Genomic DNA, 16598 nt, shown 5'->3' with positions numbered 1-16598 from the left:
GTGCAGGAGGAAGCTTTGGTTATATAGTTTCTCAAAACACATTGATGACACCCGTGCCTTACTTGTCTTTTTCTTCCCACGGCAAGGCGTACCCTGACTCAGCTTAACAATCCTTTTTTTTTCTCATACACAACGATCCACGATGCGCAGCAACGGGACATAATCCTGTGGCCAACCAGTCCCATCTCCAGTATCACATTTTTGTAGTCTAACGAGTCATGTTTTATTTGCAACGAACGAGTCATCCTGCTATGCCTTGATGTTTGATCTCTCATCTCTGCTATGAGGAATGCTGGCCCCTCCACGGCAAACCGAGCCAAATGCTCAGATCTGAACAGTGCCTCGGATGCAGATAACCTGGTGACCGCCAATCCAGATCTTTCTCTTCATCTCCTCAGACGACGCGTCCGTGTCATCGCGCTTGACCACGACCCTTCCTTTTCGGCCCATGGCTGTGCCCTGTGAAGCGACGTAGCTGAGCGGCGCTCTGCCTGTTCCGATGAGCCATTGAGCCATACCAGCACTGTAATGCGTACAGCAAAAGAGGTATAATGATACTCTGATTAGAGGTACCACACTAAGAGCAGAATAAAATAGCATCCTCCCGTTGCTGGTGCACTGTGTACTCACTTGAACGAACCCGTAACAGGGTCCTCGTCCACGCCATCGGCATGTGGGAAGGTTCGAACCTCGAAGAGTGGATCCTGCGAGCTCTTGCGTTGATGAGCTGGGTACTCTCCAAGGATACCAAACTCGAGCTCCTTGGACTGTTCTGTCGGAGTACGCTTGGCCTTCATCACTGTTTCGGCGTCCTTGACCAACAATGCGAACCAATGCGGGCCATTGACGATCCACTGCGTGTCTAAAACCTCTTTGCGATCAATGCCCATGGCGTCGCAGGCAATCTGGATCTTGTCCTCTTCGACGGTTCCAGTCTTTGAAAGCGGTGGCGCTACGAACGCAATGGACCCATCCAGAGAGACTGAAAGCTCGACCAATCCTACGCCACACTCTTGCACAATCTTCTTAGGTTCGTTGGTGACCACACCGGTGTGCTCGAGGAATGCGCGGCATGTGCCTAGAGTTGGGTGGCCTGCAAACGGAAGCTCCATGCTAGGAGTAAAGATACGCACGCGGTAGTCCGCCTTGGTCGGATCCGTTGGAGGGAGCAGGAAGGTGGTCTCAGAGAGGTTGGTCCATGTGGCATACTGAGCCATCTGTTCGTCCGTAGGAACCGGGAGAGATGGATCCAGAACCACGACAACAGCCACTGGGTTGCCGAGGTAGCCCTTCTCGGTAAATACGTCGATTTGGTAGAAGGGATAGGGTGTTGTAGTGGACATTGTATCGAGATTGAATGGGATGAAGGATGAAGAAAAGGAAACAAAAAGTGCGAGTTTTAATATGTGTTTACCTTCCCACGAGTCAGAGGTCCAATAAAATTTAGGATGGTTCGTTTCGCGATGAGTGATGGTCATGGAACACCTCTCATTCGTCTCCACAGCAACTGTAGCATCCTCTCTAAAACCACTAACATGGGCAAGCATCTGCCAGTCGAACAGAAAGGTCGCGTCGTCAGTATGGCGAGAGGTTCTTTTACGCTGGAGGAAATCGCGAAAAAAAGAGGGAGTGTCGCAATCGGTGGTATCCAAGACCTTGAGTAACTTCAAGAAGCGAGGAACAGCAGCACCCCGGAAGAGCCTCGGAAGGTCCCTGACTTTACCAATCGAGGTGTAAGAGCACTGAGAAGGATTGTGTCCAAAGACAACACCATACCTCTCCACAGTATCACCAATGAGCTACCCTCCAAAGTAAGCACCAGGACGGTTCGAAAGCAACTCCATAAGGAAGGTATCTCCAGCTTTGCGACAACCAAGAAACCCTTCCCCACCGATGATCATAAGACGGCATATCTGGCCTTCGCGAGGGAGCATTTTTAGTCAATGGCGACGAGTTATATGGACTGATGAAGTGGGATTTGAGTTGGGAAGAACTCCGGCAGATCAGGGTCTGGAGAACAGAGGGCGAGAAGTATGATCTAAAGAGTATAACGTGCACCTTCAGGAGCGAAAAAAGTACCCTCATGGCCCGGTGTGCTTTTGCAGGCCAGTGCACGTTCTTTTCTGGAGGATGGAGACACCAAAAGTGCCGGATTTGTTAGAAGGGTTTATGAAGGGGAATTGAAGGTGTTCATGCACCAAGTGTCCGATTGCGTATTAATGGAGAATGGTGCTATCGTCCGTCGAGGCAAAGTGGGGGGTAATTGACGCAGTATGGATGGCGTGGAGAAGATGAAATGGTCAGCATGCTCACTGGACTTGAACCCAATCGAGAACCTTCGGTCCACACTCACGGATCGCTTTAACACGGCTGGTCACAAACCAGCGAATACCATTGGACTCAAGAGGATCCTTCGGGGTGTATGGAACAGCACCGGCGCCGAGCTGCTGGTTGGTTGATTCAATGCGAACAAGGCTGGAGGAGGTCATCCAGTCCAATGGTGGACACTCATTTTTAAGTCGTCTCATATAGGCGCAAGGAAAACGAAAGGCACCGTATTTTTAATGTCCACCGCCCTCTCTTCTCACTATCATCACATCCCAAATTGCTGCACCTATCCTTGTCTCTTCACCTTCCCATTCATGTCGTTGTCATGGTGCCTCAACACACTCTTCATAAAAAATCTAGCCTATCTTGTCCGGCGACTGTACACTTGACTCCCATCGTTTATTTTATCGCTAGGCACTATATTGACAAAGCGTCTTAAGGTGCCTATCGGAGTGCATTTGCGATGCCAGTCAAAACCGCGACAAGGCCTACTGCTCCCGCATCCGCCAGTCCATCGTTTTGACTCACATATACCGCACGTCCCCGCTTAGGCTTCATTGCCGCAGTTGCCTTTGCGCCCTCCTGTGCAGCCTTCAACGCTTTGTCCATATCGCCCGTTTCCGCAAGCGTCCTGGCAAATGGCTCCAGTGCATCAATGAGCGTCCGATGGCCAGGTCGTGCGGTTGTGTATTTGTACAGGGCATCCAGACCGCGAAGCATGCATTCGCCCCACACCTTTGGTTTCAGTGTCGCATTGCTGGTTGCTCCAAAATGGTGTAGATGCTGTGCCGTAGCGTCTAGGAAGAGGCAGTAGATAATTCCAGATGTACCACCCATGGCGTCTTCGACAATTGAGGAAATTCGTCCCAGAGCAGCTGATGAGTCCTGAAGAGGAAGCGCTGCATCCTTGGAGGCTTGATAGATGGCGCTGGCGCCGGAGAGCAGAACCTGGCCACAATCACCGTCTCCCATAAGCTGATCCAATCGTGTAATCTCGGGCTCTTCAGCAACGACGTTCTTGTAGGCGGTCTCGATGACGCGCTCCCAGGTGGGATCCGATGATGGAGTGAATGACTCCGCTGGGCCCTCTGCCGATTCGTCCGTACTTCCAGCATCGGCGACATATGCGTGGTTGATCCATCCAGGGCATTCTGCAGGCTGATCGATCAGAGAAACCAGATCTTTGAACTCGTCCTCGTTGTCCGGGAGCGCCAATATCGAGATGCTGGCCCCCGGCATGGCGAGTCCTGTCATATATGTTCCAGAAAACACGCGCACTGGCTCCAGACCGCGGGACGTGGCAGCCTCCACGGCCAGTTTGGTCACTAGCCCCATCTCCAGATTCGATGTCGCGCCGAGGTTGTTGATAAAAAGCACCACACGAGCCTTGCCATCGGGACGGCATGCTTGGAAGGGCTGGCTTTTGACAATGTGGTCGATTAGGCCTTGCACTAGGACATCAGCTGGTTCGAGCCCTTTCTTCTCAAATCCTGGTTCGTTGTGAATGCCCATCCCAACTTCGATTTCGTTATCCTTGAGCGTACGGGGCAAACCCTGTCCGGGCACTGAGGCCGCATTGAGCGCACAGCCAATCGTAAAAGTATGTGAGATTCCGTACTCTGCCGCCTGCTTGACCTGCTGCAGAGTTCCGCCGTTGGCAGCACGAGCCCCAGCAAGTTTATAAACCAAGACTGTGCCTGCAAGACCGCGGCGGCCGACTCCTCCCTCATCGTCGTCCTCTTGGTTGATCACGCCGACATCATCGTTCACGACCACCATGGCGACCTTGGGCTGGCCCTTATCCTGATGAACACGTTCTGATTTGAAGCGCTCGACGGCTCGACCAAAATTGAGCACATCTCCTGTATAGTTCTTGATCACGACCAGAGTTCCCTTTTCTTCTGAATAGACCCTGCGCAGACATGAAAGAACTTGAGACGATGTGGGTGAGGCAAAGACGTGACCAGATACTGCTGCTGTGAGCATGCCATGTCCAACGAATCCAGCATGCGCGGGTTCATGCCCGCTACCACCACCGCAAAAGAGGGTGACCTGCTCTTGGCGTCGTGCTGCAAGATCTTTGGCGTAAACGACCTTGTTCTTCTCGTCGAAAGATAGGTGTGGATTGGCAATGGTGAAGCCTTGGAGACTGTCCTTGACTAGTGTCTTTGGATCCGTGACAAAGTGCTTTTCTGTACTAGCCATTTTTCAGAGGGTTTATAGAAGTTGATGGTAGAAGAGTATAAACTCGTTGTTATCGGACTATAGACAATAGACAGTTTGCGAAACTGAACTCGACCCTCGAGTTCGCTCGAAGTTCAATAAAGTTCACGCTAGTGAATTTTTTCAAACTCAACTATGCCTCTGAAGCTCGAGTTCGAGCTCTGAACTCGAGGGTCAGAAGCAAAGTTCATTCGGCGTTTTGATTGGCTTGCTACCAGGCGGCTTTGTCTAGATATATGAAAAGAAAAGTCAACATGAGTTTGTCACTCCATTACTTCTCTTCGTCAATGAGCTTCACACAGTCCACCTTTACATCACAGCAGCAGCAACCGCAGTATGTGCCGCAACAGAGTGCCCCTCAGCAACAACAGCAGCATCAGCCGTATGCGTCTCTGCAGCAACAACGTCCTCTCGCACCTCATCCTCCTCGCTTCTCCACGCAACAAGGGCCTCAGCTACCTCGCCCTCCACTTGACCAAGTCTCGCACCAACAACCACCCGCACAACTGCAATCCCAGGAACCTGAGCAAGAGGGAGAGTCCACTCTCCAAAACCGCAATGGATCCACCTCGATGGATACCATGATGGAGCATAGTCAGGAACAGTCGGTTAGAAAGAAGCGCGATGTATGTCAAGGTTTCGCACCAAGGAGCAACAACTACCACGCCAACACTATCACTCTACTCGAGGGCATGATGGGACACCCACCTTTCGTTGGACATGGTCAGAAGAAGGAGGCCTGGGAGAAGGTCGCAGCATATGTCAGGACACAAGGAGGGCGCGACCTAAAGAAGGCTAACTACCTTCTTTGCATGAGGCGATATGATGCGCTTAAAAAAGAATTCAAGCAACAAGAGGCAGCATCACGGAGGTCAAGTGGCGGCACAGAGACTATGACAAGGCAGGATGAGCTTTTGCTGGAACTGGTACAGAAGGAAGACGACTTCGACGGGCATAGACAGCAACAAAGTCAAAGCACAGTGGATGATTTTTCGGCTCAAAACTTGGAGGAGTTTTATGGTCATACCAACAGGCAGGAGTCATTACGACAGATGAGCATGCCCACGACTTCATCGGCCACGGCAGCATCCTCATCATCCATGGATCCCTCTTCTTCGACTTCATCATCTTTTTCTTCCTCAAGTTCATCATCTACCACCACAGCAACATCTTCGAATCCAAACCGCCTGGCAACAGCTGAATCTGTTCGCTTCAACCCTATCAACAGACGCGCTCCGCGATCACAGGCTCCACGAGCAAGTACTGTTGAGAAAAGAATGTTGGAACTCATGGAAAACATCAACGGACTCGTTTCGGATATTCGAAAAAAGATTTAAATTCAATCCTCTTTTTTTTTTTTTTTTTTTTTTTTTAATACACAGCACTACTATATCCCTTAATATAAACGTTTTGATTGCCTTGTTTAATCATGAAGATACTCATCAAGAGTGGGGGGTTGACTCGAAACTTGGAAGAGGATGAGTTTGTTTGTCGGATGCAGGAGCGAATGTTTGCAAAAAGGACAGAGCAAATATAGTGGGTGTGCACCTCCATAAGAAATCAGAGAAGGGGAAGTATTGCAGAACGTAACCAAAGCACCACTCAACACCAATTCTGACCTTAGACATACACTCATTGAAACGCTGCTCCTCAGGAGAGATGCCTGCTGTGTGGAACGGCCGCTGCATGATGTCGCTCAGTATATAAGCAGGATCTCCATACAGACTCATCTGGCGGTTGTCATACCCTTTTGCACATGCTCGAAGAATCGGAGCAAGGGCAGACATCTCGAAAAGACGCGAATCATGGCGGTTCCCTGCAAACGGCCCAGACAGGTGAACAATGATACCATCGGGTGTGGCAACTGACTGATACTTCATGGCGTGAACGCGCTTGTGGCCATTGTAGATTTGCTCTTGCCCATCGATTGGACGACAAACTGCACGAACAGTACCATCAATAAATGCAAAGCTTGAAAGGCATGGTGCATTCTGCCTTCGGATAGCATAATGAAGCTCTTCCAACTTGTCGGGGCCGAGACGGATGGGATCCCAAAAGAGTCTTTGCCTCCATCGCCGATAGAGGAACCGAAGGGTGTGGTTGAAAATGCGTGATAGCATAGATTGTGATCGTCCAAAGATATCCATGAGATCAAAGAGGCGGCATGGATATGCAAGTCGACGCAACACGATACAAAGCGCCTCGACAGAGTGAACTTTGGAGCCATTGTCAAGGACGAAGATCTCTGGCGTTCGCAATGCAACAACCATCTCCAGAATGTCCTCCTGGTAAAAGCGGAAATAGAGCTGACAGTTTGGTCTAGGGACTTGTTCGAGATCGAAACGAATGTTGGGTATGCGAGGTCGCTCAATCCTGGGCCGTATTTGCACAAAGTTTCCATGCATCACCTGGATCGCCTGTGCAATAAGTTGTAATACTGGAATGAAGCGCTGCAGCTGCTGTTGAGCATCAGGATCTGGCACAACCTCATCATCCATCCTTTCAACAGCCCCTCTCACTAGCTCAATACCTGCCACAATAGCTTGAACTCTCCTGTCATCCTCGAAGTCTCCCTGCTCCTGCTCGGGTTCATGATCCTCGTTCTCGATCTCGTTGGCAGCCTCGAGCCGCATGTCTTCCAACTCGGCCCCAATCTCATCCACACCAAAGAAATACTCAGCGCGATCAGGAATAACCACCCCCTCCTCTCTGTTCGCGGCCAGGTCAGCTTCATACTGGATCTGGCCTTCGAGCTCAGCATCCAAAAGGTTGCGCTCAAAACCGTCGAACTCTTGATCCCATAGAACATGATCGAATTCATCGTCATCATGTAGAACTTCGTCCACGGCATTAAGCTCGTATGCAGCGTGGAGTTCGTCGATATCGGTGTCATTGCTGTAGATGCTGCTGGCGTCACTGTCTGTATCGCGCTCCATCTCTGTGGGCTTTAATGAGTAAGGACGGAGGGAAGAACAATGGAGTTTAAAAGCAAGCACACCACCTTTCTTTAATTAAAGCGTGTAAGCATAGTTCGCGTCTGCTTGTGTTTTTTTTTAAATGTGAAAAAAATGCGCTCCCATTGGTGCAATGTGAACTTGCGAAATTGCGGTGAACTTGTGGTAAGACTTTCGCAATGACCAAAAGTGCGAGTCCCTACTTGATAAACTTTGATTGTACTGGATGATTTGTTTCGCAAACTGTCTAATAACTACGTATTAAATCCAACATTCGACGTCATCTCTAGATTTCTCAGCTTCTCCCTGATTTTGAAATTTTTTGACCCTCCGAGAGGCCGAATGTTTAAATTGTAATCGTTTTTAGAAACCACCCCCAAGTGTCATGAGCTGAACTCGACTGAGACCTGTAGTCGCAAGTATGTTTGGAACTTCCTCGCGACTATAGGTGACTCAGCGACGCGAGCGACGGAGTTTTTTTTGAGGTCGCTCGCTCACAACAAAGGACTGCTGTGGGAGACCAGCCAAAATTTACGTCGCTCGCTCAAATCACATGATCTATCGGCTGCCATGAAAAAAAAAAAGAAAGCGGGGCCACGATTAAGGACTCAATTGACTCGCTTTTCAGCAACAGCAGCGGTTTAAAATACTGGTGCCAAGTGCTGCGACATGCGAGGGAGTAAGATCAGACTACTGTACTCAGCCTTTCCTATTCTTCTTTCTCAAACAGAGGACATGACTAGCCGACAACAAAATATCGATGGCTCACAGAGGAGTCTTGCCATACGTTAGTTATTTTATGAACATTACACAAGAGATCGTCTATGGATGACTCTTTCCTCCGCGGCGCGGACATGTCGTTGCTGAGCCAAGCAGGGCCGAGGCGACTTTGAAGTTTTCGTCTTGTTGTCTGTTGAGACCTCCCTTCGTCTCGCGCATGGTAGTTGGTGGCAACAAACCCCGGCCAAGAACGTAATCCTTGATTCCTAATAAAAACACAACTTTTTGCTATCCACTTTATCATTCAAACGGTATTCTCTGCTATGTGAATCATGTTATTATGTCTTTTTTTTTTTATTATTTTCTTCGATAACGGTATGTATTTACAATGGATTTGTCGTTCAAGGAAGGGCTATGTCTATAACTTTCGTATCCGTCAAGCAGTGAGCAGATATTGTCGCTTTCTCGTCAACGCTAAATAGCTCCATGGACAGGTTTACACACCTGTCTCGTATGCCTGGCGCTGATGGTATTGCTGCTGCTGCTGACGTTGGGGGTGATGATGCTGTTGCTGTTGCTGTAATTTTTGCTGCTGTTGTTGCTGATAGATCTCTTCCTGTTTCAGCTGCTGTCGGTGGTGCTGCTGCACCTGATATGGGGCAGCATGGTTGGTATCGTAACCCTGTGCAGAGCTCCCGTCGTGCAGCTGTCCAGCCTGGTCATCTTCGCCGGACTTTTCCTTGTCCTGCATCGCAGCTATCTCGGCTGCTGTTAGAAACCGTCCTCCAGGCCCACGTGGGCGTCTCATTGCATGATTATGGCGTGACAAATGAAGGAACTACGCAAAACAAACAAAGGGAAGAAAAAATAGAAAGGCAGCAAGGGTGGGAAGATGGTCAGTCTTCTATTTCCTGGGGGACCAGGACAAAGAAAAGATCGCCGCTTACCTTGCGACCACGCTGTTGCAGGCGATTCTCAGCCTCGAGGTTCGCTCTGGCAGCCCTTCTTTTCAGAATGCGGTGGTACTGTATAGATAAGACGCACAGGAGAGACAATTACATGTTTGTTAGAAAGGGCCTCAGGCCCTTCTCGCTCCGAGGTAGCAACTGATTGTGATATCCCAAAAGATGAGAGACAAGTGAGCAAAAAGCAAGCACCACTGTATTATCCGCATTATCCGTAGAGGTTTTTAATCCTTTCTCATAGTATTCCCCCATAGCATTTGTAAAGAAGGGAAAAACCGACGATGATAGGCTGGCCCATGCAAGCCAATCATTTCGCTGTAGTTTGGTCGCGTCCGCGAGAACGAAGCAGAACCAAACAATCCAAAAATGCTAGGAACGCAAATACACGCCCGTGTACGAAGACCTTGGAGGTGTATAGCGAAGGCAGAGAGGAAGAAAAGCGATCACGCTGGGGTGCGACACAGCGATGTCACTCTTATGCATCCTCCATCTTTCGAGGTTGATGTGGTCCTCTGTCCTCAGGATCAGTCAAACCCCACACCGGCACCTTTGCGGTGTTCAGCGTACCTGTTTCGCATTGACATAAAGTGGTTCCTCTGGCTCGTCAACCCTAGAAGGTGCCACCTGGCCGAGCACATAACCTGGAGGCATCATATGCTATGAAAAAAGGCAGGCAAAAAGTGGATGTCAGTCATGCAAAACGTGATGGGGTTCGCGCCATGAGTATTTTTTTAAGATTCGAATGCGTACAGGATCAACCACCAGGACTCCGCCCATGGCGCTGGCGTACTGGGCTGGCAGATGTTCGAAGTGATGAGATGCAGTTCCTTCGGAATGCTGTGGAGAGGAAGACGAGGTCGGTGGGGCCGGAGAGGAGGAAGGGCGGTCCCGTGAACGGGGTGAAGATGGTCCTGACGCCTGAGTCATATTCGTTGTGTGGGCTCGAGTGTGTTGGCGAGAGATGAGAAGATGACTTGACAGAGATGAGTGAAAGGCAGTAGAAGGTGCAGTTGGCGTAAGGCAAATAATGAAATGATCTTTTACAAAGAAAATTCTACCAGCTGAACAGAACAACATAGAACAAGGCAGAACAGGACAGATGCCATGGATGCTAGCTCTCTTCGTCAATCATCCCTCTCTATCGTTCGTTCTGCCCATTTTGATGCCATCGCTGTTGTGGGTGATCAGAATGGGAAATATTCCAGCAGGATTGGTTCCTGTTGCTTGTACCGGTATGGCACCCTTCTCTCACGCTCGTGCTGAACTCCTCTATGGACCTACTTTGATCTGCTGAAACGATGGGAAAGCTCTCATAAGGAGAGTAAACGAAGATGATTTGCTGCAGTGGAGCACGTTTTGGCTAAAAAGCAGAGCGAGTGCGAGTGCACGAGCTCATAAAGACCGATGTCGAGCAGTATCAACGCGGTGATGAGGACAATAGGAAGATATCTCCGGCTCCCAGATAATTCACAGCTTGATGCACGAGAATGTCGTACTGAACACCTAGCTGGATGTCGTCAGAAAAAAAGCACAGACCACCATTGTTCATGTCTATGCGATAAAGTAGTTCTTGTTTCCTAGACGATCGCGTTCCCTGTTTAAAGTGTACGTGCCGTACGTGAACATGATTCAAGAAGCCCACGACTTCGCCACGCTCCATGGATTACACGTGTACACACGGGAAGCACAGGCCCATATAGCGACATGATATGTGCTTGTATCAGCAAAGGTCAACGCTCTTGAGTGCAACCAGTCTAAACCATGACAGGGATTCAACCCCCTCCTCAGGAAGAGTACGCCTGGGTAACAGGACGAGGTACGGTAGTAGGCAGAAAACAAAAGGGCGTTTTCAGTATCAATGCTAACCGGAGATCGAAACAATGGCTGGGAGCAAGAGATAACGCCCTAAACATACAGGGTAACTCAGTATCAATGCACTACACATATTTGGCATTGGGTTATGATGTGTGTTTTTACCGCGGTGCTGGTGAAATGAATGGTCTTGCTTTGTGCGTTGTTGGATGCAGTCGCATTTTTTTCCCGTCAGGAATAATTTGCCACAAAGAGCACAGGAATAATGGATGGATATAACGCAGTGATTCATCCGTTTGCCTTGCAGACTGCGTGTACTAACTATCCTTGTCACGAGAGTACATTCCAGATCCAGGACAAGACCCCAGCTAGCAAGAGATCAGAAAGGTAATCAATCGGCCGCATATCCTGCGGGATCCTGCAGTTGTCTACCAGGGCTGGTCATTACAGCAGCAACATCAGCGATAGGAGTAGCTCTATTTTTCTTCGTTCCACTTCGTGTTCCCTCGTCTGATGGCCCCTTCAGTCATTCGCCCCTTTCCATGTCCGCCCTTTCTCCTTTCTCCTGTTCCTCGAGTTTGCAACGATGGGATGGTAGAGGTAAGCAGCTAATCAGAAGGAAGTCCTGCTTATGGCCCTTGAGCGACCCTGCTGCTATATTCACAAAAGTGATTGTAATAGATGCGATGCTTTCAAATCGCAATCAAGGACAAGACATTAATCGATTATAAGGCCGGCTTTTTATTGAGTTCCACAAGGATTTTTTTTTTTGCGCTTGACCCGGAAGAAAGATGAGGAAAGGAGAGAAGAAAGCGTGTGTAGTAATTGCTGGTTCTTCTTATTGTCTTTGAATGAATGGGAAGGAGAACGGACCAACAGTGTTTTGGACATGGAGGGCTGACGCGATCTTTCCTGCAAGAGTCAATGTAAACAGAGGCAGGAAGCGACCCTCTTTTTTGCAAAGCCGATTGATGTATTGGTTTGTCCCGCGAAGACACAGACATACACACAGCCCAGGCCAGGCTAGACAAAGCCAAGGCGCAGACAAAGACCAAGCGCAGCCGCAAAGAGGGACCGGCGTGGCAGTGATTTTTCGCTCGTTTCTTTATAACGCCAACCAATGGTTGCTGAAGCAAGCAATGTATAGTTTGAGCTGCACCATTCTCATTGCCTAATTTTGCCCGCTGTATTGTTCCATTCGTCCTCTTCATCCCCCTGGGCTATTGTAGCGGAGTGGAAAAAAATGAATTTATTCGTCCTCTATCCAATCCAATGTTATTTGACAATTTCTTCTTTCTACCTCCCTCTTGTAACCACTTTTGTGTTTTTATTCCATCTTCCTTCCTTTCTTCCTTCCTTCTTTCCGCCCCTGATCCCTTTGGAAACAGGAGCAGCTTTCGATCGAAATACGCTACTCTTTTTGCTCGTCAAATGGTCATGCAACTGCAACTTAACGGTCGAACCATTATCTCACCTCCCAATTGCACTTTTCCTTTTTTTTTTCCTTGTTTCCACTGAACCTTTTATTGCTCACAATTTGATAATTACTCCTTGGCCACCCTCTGGCCCCTTCCTCGACGCTCCATCCATCCAAGGTCCCTGTTCTTTCCCTTAACACACTTTGTCACTGTCCTTCAGTCGCTTCGTCGTTCTGGACCGAAAAAAGAGACATCAATTGGTCCCCGTATCATATATCGTATTTTGTTTGTGTGCCAACTCATATTCACACTCCACTCCCACCCCACTCCCAATCCCCCCCTAGCCGGCACCATATCCTGACGTCCTATACTCTCCACTCTTCCAACATTCTTTCGCCTGCCTGATCTCATCACTCATCCTCATCGCTCTTTTGTAACCACCCCGATCGATCCCTCTTTCTCATCTATTGTTAGTGTTGTTGTATTCACTTGTTCTGCACCATTATTCTTATTGTTATTTATAAACAATCATATTCGCCGCACTGTACAGTGAGATACAATGGCTGCGGTGCCCGAATTCTCGACAAAAATCTCGAGGCGGGTCTCCCAGCGGCTTCAGTCCTCAGTCGCTCCTCTCACAGAGGCCAACCTGTACAGACACACCATCACAGTAAGTCGTCGCGACAACCGCCACTATGGCGCACTATTTGCAACATCCCTATGTTTTTATTGCTGGTAGCACACCTGTCCACCCTCCTTCTCTTCTGGCCTACGTTGTATGCGAATCACATTCACGGGGAATCATGCAAAACAACAAACTGGACATATGCCTGGCTGTGTGTACAAAGACATGTGTATCTGTCCAAATTAATCTAGTCATCTGTACCTTTTTGTATCTTGTGGTATTGCCGCACTACAAGAGAGGAAGGGCAGGAAAAGACGAACTTTGGAGCGACAGTTTGGCTGTGGTCCTGAAGGGCGGATGGCGACAGCCGACTCTTATCCTGTCCTCATAATCATCCACCAACACCTCCATGCTTCTCTTGTCTTTTATGTGTTCATGAATAACGCGTCTTCTCTTTCTTTTTCAACCTCTCCGCGGAGGTCCCACTCTCCTGGTTCTCCAATCCAATCGCTCAATCAGTTGCCACCAAAACGCGTGTGTCTCCTTGGACAAATCGCGTCTTTCCTCCATGCTATCATGCCATCCATTTCACCCCCTAATTCATATCCCTGCCGCTCTGCATCCCTCCCTCTCTAGAGTCCACCCTCAAGAGAGGCAAAGCTGAAGCATATCCTCAACTATGTCGAACTGCAGCGTGAACTTATCACGCTGGAGGAGGAGCTGTTCCGCAGCACGGCCGAGAAGGGTCGGTGGCGGAACACTACCAGCAACAGCAACATCAGTCCATCGAGGTCAGACCTCGCGCTTGAGTTACACAGCGCTCAACTTCCACCTCCACATCCTCGTAACTATCAACAACAAGAGCAATTCGAGGGTCTGCCACAACATAAACAACAACTGCCGCAACAACGGCAGACAGACCAAGGACTGCACCCTCTAGCCTCTCGACACTCCTCCAAACAGCACACTCGCCCACGCTCGCCCCCTCCGCCCCTAGCACTCCTTCAGCAGCAGCGTAGTCTTAATCCATCACCCCGTCATCAAGACTATATTCCAGACGGGCTTGACCCAACCATGGCCCTACCAAGGGCCCTGCCTCGTACTATGACCCACCACGATCAAACTCTCTACCGCGAGTCCTTTTATTCGGGTATCGGTCAAGAGAATGACTGGCGGCAGCTCGAAGAACTCGATCCTGACAGTCTAGCGGGCATCCACATCTATGGAGACACATCCAACCTGCACTCACAGCTTCAACGACAACCCTCCCCAGCTGCTCCATCCTCACCACTGAACAAGTACCCGACCTACGAATATAACCCTGTCATAAGAAGCCCAGACTGGCAACAGGGGCGCCAGCTTCAACAACAACAAAACGTCTTCCGACAGCCTCAGTGCCCCGACGACGAGGAAGACGAATTTGGAACCGAGATGGCCGCAAGATATCGTCGTCAACATTCTATATCACACGCTCAACAACAATATTATCAACAACAGCAACAACAACAACAGCAACAACAACAACAACAACAACAACAACAACAGTATCAACAACATCTACAACAGCAGCAGACACGGCAACTGGCGTCCCCACCTCTGACATTTGTGGAGGAAAAGAAACCAGCGCGGTTTTCATCTAGATTCTCGTTCTTGACTCGTCGACGCCAGGGACAACACCAGCGGCACGAGAGTATGCCTGTTGCTTCCAAGAAGGAGACCTGGTCTCCGAATTCCAATGCTAGCCATACTAGGCTTCCGTTGTTTTCAACCCGGCCAGGGGGATCCCCGTTTGGGATTGAGGGGCAAGGTGGAGGCGAGGAGAACCAGACATGGACGGAGACGTCTATGAGCAAACCCAGGGGCAACAATCGGATGAAACAAATATTCAAGGATGTTTTCGGTATCTCGTCCAAGAAGAGGAACAGTCGATCGGCCGAGTCTCCTTTCCGTGACATTTCCTTGCCCTCGACCCATATCCGCGACGCGCTGACGCCTTCTCCTCATCACCAGCAACACCTGAATACGTCGATCCACAACCAACACATCTACTCTACAACACTTACACAGCGTAAGGGTTTGGTCACCCCGGTCTCGAGACCAGACACCGCCCAATCCAACTATCAAAACGATGCCAGCAACAACAATAACGGTAATATCAACGGTCGAAGCAGCAAGAATCCACGTGAAAGCCTTGTGGATCCGGTCCTGCCGCAGCGTTTGGGATTCCAAAGGAAGGAGTTAGAGGACGATGTGGATGCGCTCCTCCTTGGTGATCAGGACCTTGACGACGGTGTGCTGCAATCGCCGTTCGCACAGACGTCTCTGACGCCTCCTCCGGCATCGTCTGTGCTGCGACACTCGGCATCGTCCCATCGTGTGTTCAATAGCGGAATTGGTAGCGGTGAGTGTGAGCCGATTCTTATTTCTGCAGCGGCGACAGCGTCAGAGCAGCCTCAGCATTCAGGTCAAAAGACCAGGCCGTCCTCCCAATTGATGCCGCTGCCGAAAGATTTTGCGGATAGTGGATGCGACTCGATGGGTGGGCACGATCACTATGCCACGGCATCGAATGCTACCACATTAAATCACAACCAGACGCAGAGTAGTCAGCAACAGATGTCGCCGAGTTCGAAACAGGTCTTGTATCAGGTTGTGCCGTCGTATGAGTGCGATCCAAGGATGACAATGTCGACTTATGATAATGGGCCGACGATCGTGTCGATTGGGCAGATGCAGAAGGTAGACTTGGAGGGACTCCGACAGAGTCATCATCATCATCGCCACCACCACCAACTCCCACACCATTCAAGTCCGACGCATTCGCATCAGCTCAATATGGTCACTGTTGAGTCGCCTTTTGCGTGAGCGCTTATACCTCCATCATAGCTTCTACTTATTCCTTGCAAAATAAAGAACGCTATGCAAGGTGCCAGCATGGCACATGTACAGTATTACAAAAACCATTTCGAGTTGCGTTGATGCTCAAAAAAGGATAGGCGGTAGGTTAGGTCCTTGCACGCATCTCGGGATGAAATACAGAGCGAGCTGCAAAACACGGGACTTTTTTTCGATTTATTTGCTTTCAAGTGTCAACCACTGGTCGTATCCTCACCAGGACAGCCTGTAAGTGCCCCAGGCACGTTACTGAGGTTCTCCGCTAATCGGTTTTTTTTTTAATCGGCGACTAGAACTGACTATCACTTTGAAATGGACTGTCACAACAGCGTCTTGCTGTCTAAAAAGCAATTTTGGACAGTCTGCGTCTGAAAAAGGTCCCCACAAAGAGTGAATGGCCCCATTTGTTGTTTTTTCTGACGAAAAAAAATTCCAGTCCCTGGGACTGTCCCAGGAAGCGTATAAATACGACCGTTCCCCTGGACCAAATTTTGTTCCTTACATTCATCAATAGGACAACTATATCTGTATGAAGATCCTACGGGACTTCAAACATATATTTTCAATGATGAAAGTTCTTTGAATTATTCAACTGAATGATTATAAAAAGGCTCCTGACCCAACATCCTATTCAGATGAGTGTTGTGATCCTTGGATC

At 49.3% G+C, this 16598-nt stretch overlaps 4 protein-coding genes across 4 annotated transcripts; 1 reads left to right on the top strand and 3 right to left on the bottom strand.

The window, feature by feature from the left end:
* Positions 1-324: 324 nt before the first annotated feature.
* Positions 325-1343, bottom strand: BC939DRAFT_476499 (phenazine biosynthesis protein PhzF family; the record flags this gene model as incomplete). Its single annotated transcript, XM_051558600.1, has 2 exons — positions 325-523; positions 631-1343. 2 exons carry the CDS (start codon positions 1341-1343, stop codon positions 325-327), a joined length of 912 nt encoding a protein of 303 aa, XP_051412921.1.
* A 1429-nt stretch (positions 1344-2772) lies between these two features.
* Positions 2773-4533, bottom strand: BC939DRAFT_502509 (Dak1 domain-containing protein; the record flags this gene model as incomplete). The annotated part of the gene is made up of 1 exon (XM_051560286.1): positions 2773-4533. The coding sequence occupies one exon, from the start codon at positions 4531-4533 to the stop codon at positions 2773-2775; it is 1761 nt and encodes a 586-aa protein (XP_051412920.1).
* Positions 4534-8569: 4036 nt separating this feature from the next.
* On the bottom strand, positions 8570-10202 carry BC939DRAFT_449241 (CCAAT-binding transcription factor (CBF-B/NF-YA) subunit B-domain-containing protein). Its single transcript, XM_051555355.1, has 4 exons — positions 9941-10202; positions 9758-9847; positions 9173-9250; positions 8570-9063 (listed from the first exon to the last, which is right to left on the bottom strand). Exons 1-4 carry the CDS (start codon positions 10115-10117, stop codon positions 8722-8724), a joined length of 687 nt encoding a protein of 228 aa, XP_051412919.1. The 5' UTR covers positions 10118-10202; the 3' UTR covers positions 8570-8721.
* A 2777-nt stretch (positions 10203-12979) lies between these two features.
* On the top strand, positions 12980-15910 carry BC939DRAFT_476496 (uncharacterized protein; the record flags this gene model as incomplete). The annotated part of the gene is made up of 2 exons (XM_051558599.1): positions 12980-13090; positions 13682-15910. The coding sequence occupies 2 exons, from the start codon at positions 12980-12982 to the stop codon at positions 15908-15910; spliced, it is 2340 nt and encodes a 779-aa protein (XP_051412918.1).
* Between the last annotated feature and the right edge of the window lie 688 nt (positions 15911-16598).

This window comes from Gamsiella multidivaricata (assembly GCF_025024155.1).
Source record: "Gamsiella multidivaricata strain RSA 2152 chromosome Unknown BC939scaffold_27, whole genome shotgun sequence".
In the NCBI taxonomy this organism is placed as follows: Eukaryota; Fungi; Mortierellomycota; class Mortierellomycetes; order Mortierellales; family Mortierellaceae; genus Gamsiella; species Gamsiella multidivaricata.
Note: the sequence above shows the minus strand (reverse complement) of the source record. Positions and strands in the feature narration are given on the sequence as shown.